We start from the raw sequence: 12,281 nt of genomic DNA, 5'->3' as shown, positions 1-12,281 counted from the left end.
TGTCATTGTCCAGCTGAGCAATGCAAGGCAAAGGCTGCAACAAGTCCAAGCACCCCAGACACAGACTTAATGGGTGCACGCGAGTACTTACATTCTTCTTTGTAACATCATCTGATTGTCAATGAAATTCAATCTGCTTAAAAACTGAATAGACAGGTGCCGACCTGTTTGTGTGTCATGGAAAAGGAAGTCATGTGGAAAACGATATTCTTCTTTAATTCTAAATCAAGCTCCAGATGAGAACACACCAGTGTTTATACCCATGCCGTATAATGTACTGGATTTGCGCAAGCAGCGTCAGAATTATTTCTGTAAAAAATCTACAATCACAAGTCACAGAGGTCAGAATTCAAAGTAACCTACTTTACATGTCAAATAAAAAGGAGCATACAATCATTTTCTCTATTGTGTCTAATGTCATCAGATGTTATTCCGCACTCTAGATCTCCACCAGCAGCTGTAGCTGGGCCAGAAACGGACTCGTTATCTACCAGCATTGTGTATTGGCCCTGGGCCAGTGAGACATTTAAGGATGTAACATAACTGATAAAACTATGATAAAATATCTCAGCAGCTGAAGTCTTCTTTTGCCATCATCCATCACCAGTGTGTTCATTTTTAGCAACTACAACATCCATTCGTCTCCCTTTTCTTGATATTTCTGTGAGCAGTGCAAAGCAGGGACCCATGTTCATCATAAACAATATTCAAAAGAACCACTACTGCAGAAAAGAGACCCATTTTAGCAGCTTAGCACAGTTTAACAACACATTAGGCAATCAATAAACACAACAGATTGTCACCAGCACACTTAACCATGGGCACACTGTAGTGTAAGTCTCCATGCTTGCTCTGTCTGTGTACCTGGCAATTATCCAGAAGCTTCTAACCCCTGACCTGTTGCTATAGAAGCACCTTGTTTGTGAGCAACATGTAGAACAAGACTTCAGGATAAAGACTGAGAGTGAGGGACTATTCAATATGATAATGCAGCAATTACCTTGAAGTGGATTTACAGGTCTACAATGGAAATATCACGAATGAATGGCACATCTTCCCATCCTGCAGGTTCATCATTTCGACATGTGTGTTTGTTTAAACAACAGGATGTTGAACTAAAGATTGGGAAGCCTACATCAAGTTTCTTTTGTGCTTAAACTGGGATATGTACATTCTTTAAAAGGGGAAGCCATGTGCCAAAACCTAGTCACGTCTACTAGTCTGCCAGAAAGGCAGTTCAAACAACAACTAACGTCTGACTCGAATTGCACTCTTTTGATAAAAAGAGCAGACAAGAGAGGGGAAATGTCACGTCCCAAAGAGTCTGAACAAAGCAGTGTTGTCTAATTAACGCGTGGTGCGTCTACTCGGCCACAGCTCTGTTTCGGGGTACCGACGCCCCGGCTTCATTACATAACTAGCATTAGAGCAGAACAAACAGCCGGACAAGTGAAAAGCGACGGCTAATCCTTCTGGCTGATAGACGAGATAAGAAGTGGGACGCGGAGTTTGTTGCCGGCAGCTGCCTTACCGTACTTGTTGGGCTCTCTGTTATACTCCAGGATCGGGACCACGGCGTCAGGGTCCTCCTGCGGCTCGAACACGGAGTCCTCCCCCGCCTCTTTTGTCTCCACTGTGCCGCCACCGCTGCTGCTGCCGCCGGTGTCCGATGCCGGGTCAGCGACAACCGCGTCCGAGTGCTCCCCTTCCCCGGCGACCCCAACTCCACTGTCAACCGGGACTACCACAAACCTTTCCCCCATGTCCCTCCTCCTACTGTCTCACTTTGAATGGAGGAACCACGCACCGTCCGGCTTCTTCTGCGGTTCACACCCGGGGAGCGAACACACAGGACAGCGTACAACTGAACACACGCGCACGGGCTGATCAGGATTGATTACAGTATTGACGTTCCCGCCTTCGCCCTGCCCACATTGGTGGAGAGGGCCGAGGAGCGCTGTCAATCACTCCCAGCAAGCAAATCAGAGTGCTTGAAAAGTGTTAACGGTGGAAAGAGCAGGTTCTAAAACTTGCATCAATTTAATTATATCCTCCACTGAATTCAATGTATCTGTAAGTTCTTGTCATGAAAACAACTCACTATCAAACAGAAAAAGAATTCGTCCAGGCAACAAGTATTTCAATTCATGAAATATCAATGCAGATACTTTTTTCTTTGTGTGTGTTTAGAGTACAAACTCTTAGTTTAGACATATCTTCATTTTTACTATGTGCCTTTGAAAAGGGAGAGCAGCTCATACTCCTTAAAATAGTGCATGTGAGACCGTATCCTGTTGTCATGTACAGGCAACTAAATTAATTACAAGCTTCTTTAATGGTCTCAAAATGATGGCTAATTAACACAGTCTGTACATCTTCCACTATCAATAGCCTGTCACGGAAACTCAATAAATCATTCTAATTTAAAAATCAGTGATGGTTTAGTCATCTGCCAACACCTTGCCATAACAACTTTGGTATGTCACAGCTTAGAATAAATGGTTTGTCAATACCTCAAGATAGGACGACCTCTTATGTTCACAGGCAGTTTTTGACATACTGTACTCTATAGTACCCGGTTTCAAAACTCCCTGTTACCCAAAGAACAATATTAGATGGGGTATTTTTTTCAGTTTGACACAGTTAAAAAGCATAGGGCACTCCTTCAAACATTCACAGGCTTGATACAAACAACAACACCACATCTCTTGTATTCATGCTTGCTTTTACTACAATATCTGGTTTTAATTTGGATGCTTTTAATGAAGTTTATTCTGTTGGTTTCAGAAAGAATCAGCTGATGCTGGAAATCAAAGCTCTAGATCGCCACCCTAGTTTCATTTATTGTTCCTTGTGCAAAGACCCATCTGTTCGCCAAATTCAAGGGGAAATGACACAAGGTGGAGGAGATACAAAACGATTCTGAAAACACACAAGTGACACAGAATGAATGAAAACTGACTACAAAGGCATACAAAATGACTACAAAGAGACACAAACTGACTACAAAGAGATACAGAATGATTTCAAAGAAAGAGACACAAATTGACTTCAAAGAGACACAAAATCAGTCTGGGGGTTGGAAGCCGTTTATATGTTTCCGAGTTGAGTTGCAATGCAGACTATCAATGTAAGCTTAAAATTGTTCCCCCACTCCTGGTTGTTGTGTATGATGTGTTCAGTCTAATATTAGCCTCTCAGCGTGCAAGTTAACCATGTCAAATAGTCCAGGAGACCACTAGACGGTAATTGCTTGAAGGGTGTTACATGGACATCTAAAATGACAGCTGGCCGGACAGTGGGATATCCTAGGGGGTGGGAGGGTCTGTGGGGGAGGAGTGGTGGGATGGTTGAATGGTGGGGTTGTGGAGTGGTGGGTTTGTGGGGTGGTGGGTTCGTGGAATGTTGGGGTGGTGGGGTTGTGGGGTGGTGGGTTTGTAGGGTGGTGGGTGTGTGGGGTGGTGGGGTTGTGGGGTGGTGGGGTGGTGGGGTTGTGTGGTGGAGTGGTGGGGTGGTGGAGTGGTGGGTTTGTGGGGTGGTGGGGTTGTGGAGTTGTGGGGTGGTGGGCTTGTGGGGTGGTGGAGTGGTGGGGTGGTGGAGTGGTGGGGTTGTGGGGTGGTGGGTTTGTGGGGTGGTGGAGTGGTGGGTTTGTGGGGTGGTTTGGTTGTGGGGTGGTGGGTTTGTGGGGTGGTGGAATGGTGGAGTGGTGGAGTGGTGGAGTGGTGGGTTTGTGGGGTGGTGGAGTGGTGGAGTGGTGGGTTTGTGGGGTTGTGGGGTGGTGGAGTGGTGGGTTTGTGGGGTGGTGGTGTTGTGGGGTGGTGGGTTTGTGGGGTGGTGGGTTTGTGGAGTGGTGGGTTTGTGGGGTGGTGGAGTGGTGGGGTTGTGGGGTGGTGGAGTGGTGGGTTTGTGGGGTGGTGGTGTTGTGGGGTGGTGGGTTTGTGGGGTGGTGGAATGGTGGAGTGGTGGAGTGGTGGGTTTGTGGGGTGGTGGAGTGGTGGAGTGGTGGGTTTGTGGGGTTGTGGGGTGGTGAAGTGGTGGAGTGGTGGGTTTGTGGGGTGGTGGAGTGGTGGGGTTGTGGGGTGGTGGGGATGTGGGGCGGATGGGTAGAAGAAGTGACAGATGACTCAAAGGAAAGTGGTAAGTTGAGTTTATGAAGGTATTTTCTTTTCTTTATGTGAATAATGGATTTTTCTTTCTGTAGATATCCTTTTTCAGTCAGACGTATAAATGTTGGCATGCATCACACTCGGGGTGTGAGACTAAAATGCAGGCCTGACAAAGTCACTTGTAATCCCCCATGTCCATGCCTTTTTACTGATCCGCTGCTAAACTCATCATCTCAGGTCAGGGTGACTTGCAGACCGGACCAAATGAAAATGCTGATTACTTTTTCTTTTTAAGCTGGGTGAGAACAGATGTGGCATTTACAGCACAACCACAGCTCCGAGCCATCCAGTGTCTGTGCCTTCAGTAAAAGGGATAATGGAGATCCAATTCTGAAAAGATAAATGTGACGCGTTTGTTCTGCCTTTCAAAAGCATTGTAACATCAAACAGATTTATACAGTATATTCAGACTTGTCAAGCAGAAAATGAACGTTGAAGATTACAATAATTAAGAAATATTATAAAGGATACTTTATGCATAAAAAATGGTAATAATAAAAATGTACCTTAATTTAGTAAGTCAATTCCTTTGAATTATCATTTCAAAATTGTCTCATAATCTTAATTTACTCAATCCAAATTTTGATTTATAATCTCAAAATTTGGCCAACTAACAAAAACGGTGAACGATAAGATATCTCAATTTGACAATTTCATGACTTATGTGTTTTTTTTTTTCACCATGTCTAACTTTCCATCTGTTGTTTTGTCTTCTCTTGACAGAAATGACCTTCCACAGTATCGTGTATAACAGATCATTATTATTGCATTGTTGGAGTGGACAGTCTGCTAAAGTTAACTTCTTTGTGACAGGAACATTCATTTGTTTATTTTTCAAAATAATATATATTTTGTTCATTCACTTGGCTACATCAGCTATGAAAAGAACATGAATATTGTATCCATGTGATTTATACGGTCAATTCAATTTTTTTCACTTTCCTTTTTGGTATTTATTTGGATTTATGTTATTACATTTTCCCCGACAACTTGAGTGAGAGAAATGGGCAAGGTTTGTGCAGTTGACTGTATTTAAAGGTTCCCTATTATACTGCTTTTCATCAATTCCACACAGCTGTCAGAGTTTCAACAACACTGGATTCGATATGCATTGCCCTAAACCCATCAGTGGTCTTGAATTTCAGCTGTCTAAAAGTTGCTCAAATGAGCTCTCCTGAGAACAGGCTGTTTGCTGTGGGGGGGTAGTTTGCTAGAAATCCATAAAAATAGGCTTTATTTGAAATGGTACAAAATTGATTGTATTTTATTGAAACGCCTCTGTAACAGGACAGCATACTAGCATTGCATGGCACACAGCACAGGCATATATCACTGTCAAAAAAAGGCGACAAAATGCAAAACGCACACAGATTGATACTAACGCAAACAAAGTAACCGTTTGCTAAGGTCACAAATGTTGCAGTACAGCCTTGCACCGAAATTGACGGTGAAAACAAACACGTGAAATATAAAACTATAATAAATTAAATAGATTAAATAAAACTTAATTATTGACGCTTCTGACATGGGCGTCAAAACAGGCTTAAGACAACCCTATCGCACAGCATTTTAGACAGAACACACTGACTCAAAACATCATAGGCCTACACAACGTGTAATTCATACGCTTTTTTAGTTTTTATTCATTTTTTTAATATTTATTTTTTGATCGCGAGTAGTATGACACTTCCCACGGCTATGCACACATACAAGCTAACACGAACCGTAGCCGGCACATTGTCATTAAAAATGAAACGCAACCACCGTCTCTTCTGATCTTCTGTAGCTGGGACAGAATATAAGCACTCATGTTGATTTGTACAACCAACAAGAGAGCAATCTGCGTGTCTAGCTCTGAGCGACGACATTGTGAAACACCGCTATCTCACTGCTGTCTCACCTCAGGACACACCGAACTTCACCTCGGTGATGAACGCCCCGACTCGGATAATTTTCATCATCAGAGGAGTTCGGTAGCTGGGACAGAATATTAGCACTTATGTTGATTTGTACAACCAACAACAGACACACGGAACTTCACCTCGGTGATGAACACCCCCTCTCGGATATCTCCTATCATCAGAGGAGTTCGGCCTATCAGGACACACGGAACTTCACCTCGGTGATGAACGCCCCCTCTCAGATATCTCCTATCATCAGAGGAGTTCGGTCTATGCAAATGACTCCCTTCGTTACGGAACGACGGGAGCTGAATCTGAACAGCCTGTATGAGCGCCGTTGTACCAGTGGGGGGGCTGCAGAGACCATACAGGAGTAGCCTGTTCTCCTCATTCTGGGAGTTGGCAGGCTCAAGGAGGACCAGTTTATTGGTGTAGAAAACCTGTTTTCATAATATGGGACCTTTAAGAGTAGTCTTGGCATAAATCACACTTACAGTTATTTTCAATTGCTAAACAACAGCAGTCACATGTGCAAAACTAACAGTCTGCATCACCAACACTCACCTGAGCTAAACAGTTGCCATGGAGGAACAAAAATCATTGTTTGCTTCAATAGATATATAATTTTATTTTGTCTGTAGTCATTTACTAATGTTAACAATTGGATCCAAAGGTCCAACAGGAGGAAGAGGAAGGATATTAGCACAGTCTGGTCTGCGCTTGTCAAAGGCCTCACAAGCTGGCGACCAAGCAACAAACTACATTTACCTTACATTTAGGTCATTTAGCAGACGCTTTTGTCCAAAGCGACTTACAATAAGTACATTTGTCTAAAGAAAGAAAGCACAACATATCATTGCCAATAAAGTAAGAGCTAAAAAATAGAACAAGTGTGAGGTCCTCATCTGAGTAAAGTAGTAGCTGTTCAGCAAACATACCTTAAGAACAACAGTGCTATGATCAAGTGCTAGAGGTTAGTTTGTTGTTTTTTTTTATTTTGGGGGGGGGGGGGGGGGGGGTTAGTGGGTCATGCTATGCAGAGTCGAGGTGAAGTCTGAGGCCTTTTTCTGAAGATGGCAAATGACTCTGCTGTCCTGACATTAGTCGGGAGTTCGTTCCACCACTGAGGACCAGAACAGAGAAGAGTCTGGACTTTGCTGAGCGACATTTGTTTGATTTCAGCGATGGTGGTACTAGCCGGCCAGCTGAAGTAGAGGAGCGAAGTGCTCGCTTCGGGGCATGAGGTTTGACCAGTGTTTGAAGGTAGATGGGTGCCGTTCCATTGATGGCCCTGAAGGCGTGCTGCAACAGGGAGCCAGTGGAGGTCACGGAGGAGGGGGATCACATGGGAGAATTTGGGTAGATTGAAGACAAGGCGTGCTGCAGCGTTCTGGATACGCTACAATGGTTAAGTCGCCGAGGCCGGGAGTCCAGCCAGGAGAGAGTTGCAGTAGTCAAGGCGGGAGATGACCAGTGCTTGGACCAGGAGTTGCGTTGCATCCTTTGTGAGGAAAGTCCGAATCCTGCGGATATTTTAGAGGGCAAATCTGCAGGATCGGGCCACAGCAGTGATGTTGTGGGTGCAGGATAGTTGGTCATCGAGGTTTACACCCAGGTTCCTCATGGTTGACGACGGCAAAACTGTGATGCCCTCGACAGTGACTGACCGGTACATGCAAGAGCAGTCTTTCCCCGGGATGAAGAGGAGTTTGGTTTTATTCAGGTCGAGCTTGAGGTGATGTGCAGTTGTCCAGACGGAGATGTCCGCCAGACAGTCCGAGGTGCGAGTTGCAATGTGAGTGTCAGAGGTTGGGGGAAAAGAGAGGAACAGCTGGGTGTCATCTGCGTAGCAATGGTAGGAGAATCCATGCGATGCGATTACAGAGCCTAGTGATCTGCACTCTTCAGTTCTTTCAATCTGAGAAACAAAGAACACCCGACTGGACACCATCCATTCATTTGGTGCCATCTGCTGTAACCCAACCCACAGCACGTGGCAAAAGACCCAGCCCAGTCTTCAAGACCCCGCCCAGCCTTCAAGACCCAGCCCAGGCTTCAAGACCCCACCCAGCTTTCAAGACCCAGCCCAGCCTTCAAGACCCCATCCAGCCTTCAAGACCCCGCCCAGCCTTCAAGTCCCCATCCAGCCTTCAAGACCCCGCCCAGCCTTCAAGACCCCGCCCAGCCTTCAAGACCCCATCCAGCCTTCAAGACCCCGCCCAGCCTTCAAGACCCCACCCAGCCTTCAAGTTCCCATCCAGCCTTCAAGACCCCACCCAGCATGGCCATCTGGTCATCCACAGTTAGGCTACATCCACACGTCATCTGTGTTTGTGTAATTGCAAGAGCCAATGACGCGTGTCCAGAGTGTATGTGGGTCAGGTCTAGAGCATGAAAGGAAGCTTTTATTGTGAAATGGGTCCCCCATTGCTACGTCATTGTGTCATAACGGACAGTGGCGGGTCATCGGCAGCACATCCTGGATCTGTAGTCTGAACTAATCTCAGAGGGGAGCATGATGTACAAAGTGCTGTGAGGAGCTGAGGGCAGCTGCCACGCTTAGATATGTTTGGAAGAGCACCTTTGGAAGAGCACCTCAGTACAGTGCACCTCAGTAGTGATCATTGAAGGAAGAATAGATGCCATTTCTTAGAGAAAAACTCAAGTTAAATGATTTACATGTCTTACTTCGAACCAACTGCTCCTCTGTGTGATGAAGAAATTCTACAACTCTTTCATTTATTAAGTCTTGACGAAACTTGAATCTGGTACGATGAACCAGAAAATGCATTGATACAAAAACACGATGACTTCCTTTCATCGATATGAAGCAGTAAGTACCAATAAATATATAGTTAACAACAGTGTGATATAGTTGTAAGCACACATAAGGACATTTTAAAGTCATTCTGATTATGTTTGTCAACAATTAAAATTCCTTCATTCATCTGTAACTTGGTGGTTAACAGATAATAAACTGACAATATATTAAACAGTTTTTTAAATAGAAGTATTTGTGAGGTTTTGTTTATTTATTTTTAGCATTTATTTGCTTATAAGGACTTCTTCCTTACTCTTCATGACTGCTGATGATGGCCATGTACTGCTTAAATGCTAATAAAGTATTTAACATGGGTATTTTTTGTGTTTTAAGTAACAGATAAAACAAAGCTGTAATTTATCAAATGTATAAGTCTTCAAAATGGTTGGTTTACGTATTCGAGACAAGATAAGGTGATGAGGAATGAATGGTTCGTTCATCTAGATTTATAAATTAATTGTGAATTAAATCACGATTGTAAAAATTGTTGTTTGGAAACACTGGAAAACATTATTATAACGATTACATAGAATTGATAGAAGGAACTCAGTTAAATGAAGTACAGTATTACCATAAAGAACAGAACAGATGTGTTTTCTGAATTCATGAGTGGACATTTTGGAGAAATCTTTTCACTCAACATGTAATTTTATGATCATTGATACAACGCTTATTTCTCTGGGGTTTAACATAGAATAGCTGGATAAAACAATGATTTCTTTCTTTCCCCTTTTAAATGCGATGTAGGTTCAAGCCTGCAAAAACACAATATTGAATGTGTGCACATAAAATAATATGGATAACAGCTATGATTGTGGCTCAAAGGTTGTTTGGCAGAAAACCTATTCCACAGGGGCTGATGTGTTGAAGCTGAGAGGTGGTGATCACAGACGAGGTAGGGGACGTTAACGGGACTTGTTTTTGTCCGTGTGCAGATGGCACACTGTTTGTAATGAGATCCCACGGGCTGCACTAATCATAAGGGACATACTGTATGTGTGTGTGTGTGTGTGTGTGTGTGTGTGTGTGTGGGTGTGTGTGCACAGACATCTGGCCTTGAGTCAAAAAGTCCCATTGTGTGTGACTGTACAATGTGTGCAGGTGAATCACAGCTGGGTGAGTCTGCAGGAGACTTTTTATTGTTATTTTTACAGCATTAATACCATTGGATGCTTGACATTATTATTCAACCTATCATAATCCTATCACTGGGTCATATTTTCATTGTTATGAGTCAGACACCAAACCTGTTGTTTTAGTTTCGGCTTTAAGCAATATTGTTCTCTGACAAAATTTAGGAATGAGATTGTTTGGAGTTGATGTACCAAAAAATGACCCGTTTAGGCATTTCTTATATTAAGCTCCTGTATTAAGAGCTTTCTAGCTTCTGGACTTCGTTCGAGTCCACCTTTTTGAAGTCTTGCACACTACAACAGCACCCCCAGTGGTTCATAAATACATTACAACTAGAATCACATAGAGTGAGCGAGGTGGGCTCGCAGTCTGGTTATCGGACCCCGGTCTTAAACTGATGGTGGAAACCTTTACTGAACAATCTGAACAGCTCCATGAACATAATTATAACTGTGACAATGAGGATCACATGTAGAATTTAATAATATGTATGAATATAGGCTCACTGAATGTAAAATCATGGTCACAGTGTTGAAATAATGACAGCAGGCTACTTCCTGGATAGTAACATATAACAAGCAGTGGAATTACTGTAATGAACACGTTGGTTTCCCAGCGAAGTGGCTGAGATACAAATCAGATTGATAGATACTGTTAGTCTGGTCTGGAGCAGGCTAGCTCCACAGGATAAATCTCCATGGTAACTTATGCCATAACATGAGAAATGCTTTCATGCAACTGGATCACGGATAACCCAGGAAAATGCAGCTTAATCCCTTATCTAGGTTTTGTGCAACAGCCATCAGTTATGCTACATGACATACATGATAACCAGTGGCGGCAGAGATTTTCTGTTGCAGGTGCTATGGGGATGCTCAACACTTAAGAGAAGGTGCTTTGAATTTCATTATGGCGGTCGCATCAGACCACCCTTGGTATGCTACACACGCGTACACGCCCGCATTAACTATACTCGTTCCGCGACTATAAGCATATATGTAAAAGTATTCAACACAAGGGCTAGATACAACATACATAAAATATAAATGTAAAAAAATGACAGACATTTCTTGGGGGTGCTGGGCGGGGCTATGGCTATTATAGGGGGTTTCTTACCAGAGTGGTTACGCAGGTGTCAGTTCCCTAGACTCCGTAAATTTTTTTCCACAGTGCTCACACAGGTAAGGCTTCTCTCTACTGTGGACCAGCAGGTGTTGACTTGTGCAGCTGAAACTCTTGCCACATTGTTCACAGCGGTAAGGCTTCTCCAGTGGGGATCCGCACGTCTCTTATAACAGCTTCGGAAACAGAAACTGTTCCCGCATTGTTGACAGCGGTGTGACTTCAGTCTGATCACACTGGTACGGTTTCTCTCCGGTGTGGATGTGCTGGTGGTCCTTGTAAGTTCTTAACAAACGGAATGTCTTTTTGCATTGGTCACTGGTACGGTTTCTTTCCGTTGTGGACAAGCAGGTGCCTCTTGTAATGACATAAGTAACTAAAACTCTTTTCGCTAGTTTGGTCAAATTTGTGTGGTCCCGTGAGGTAACCCTGGTGGTTTCTGTATGAATTCCGGTTGCTGAAATATCTCCTGCATTTGTGGCAGCAGGACGCCCTTTCTTCATTGTGGGTAAGCAGGTCGAACTTGTATGCATTTAATTGGCTGAAAGGTTTGTCACAGCCGTAGTTCTTCTGCAGTGTGAGTGAGTCCATACCTTCTTAGCCTACCACAAAGGTTTCCAACACTTCTGGCACTGATCCTGTGTGAAGAAAAACACAAAGACAGAGAAAATAATGTCAGAGTAGGACTTGATCAAATGCTGCTAACCATTAAGTATCCATACTATGGTACCTCACAACTGCAATATCTTTAAATTCTGTATATAATAATGGACCTTATGACTGCTCTTCATAATCAAGAATTTGTTATTTGACCATGCTGTATTTATATTTAATTTAATTGTTTTAGTTTCATTTCAAACATTTGTAAAATAAGGCCATTAAGACATTTAAAAAACAGTAAAAGAACCTTCAATTTAGAGTCATCAATGAACCTATCTTCATCCTGCATGTCTTTGGACTGTGGGAGGAAGCTGGAGAACCCAGAGAGAACCCATGCGTACACAGGGAGAACATGCAAACTCCACACAGAAGGAACCTGGGCCCGACCCGGGAATCGAGCCCTGGACCCTCTTGCTGTGAGGCGAGAGTGCTACCCACTATTCCACCGTGCAGCCCATAATTTGTAAATTGAAATAG

The 12,281-nt window shown here is 43.6% G+C and overlaps 1 protein-coding gene across 4 annotated transcripts in view; it reads right to left on the bottom strand.

Annotated features, from left to right (window-relative positions):
* slc12a7b (solute carrier family 12 member 7b) overlaps positions 1-1,860 on the bottom strand; it is an 85,028-nt gene extending 83,168 nt beyond the window's left edge. For 3 of the 4 annotated variants that reach the window (XM_084033358.1, XM_084033361.1, XM_084033362.1), the window contains exon 1: positions 1,532-1,859. In XM_084033358.1, the coding sequence (XP_083889484.1) occupies positions 1,532-1,763 (232 nt within the window). In that variant the 5' untranslated portion in view covers positions 1,764-1,859. Of the gene's footprint in view, positions 1-1,531 lie in introns of all 4 variants that reach the window. The other variant, XM_084033359.1, reaches the window with a different exon arrangement.
* Positions 1,861-12,281: the final 10,421 nt, after the last annotated feature.

The sequence above is a fragment of the Eutrigla gurnardus genome, assembly GCF_963514095.1.
Source record: "Eutrigla gurnardus genome assembly, chromosome: 18".
NCBI classification, from domain to species: Eukaryota; Metazoa; Chordata; class Actinopteri; order Perciformes; family Triglidae; genus Eutrigla; species Eutrigla gurnardus.
The sequence above is the reverse complement of the archived record's forward strand: the minus strand, read 5'-3'. Positions and strand labels throughout refer to the sequence as shown.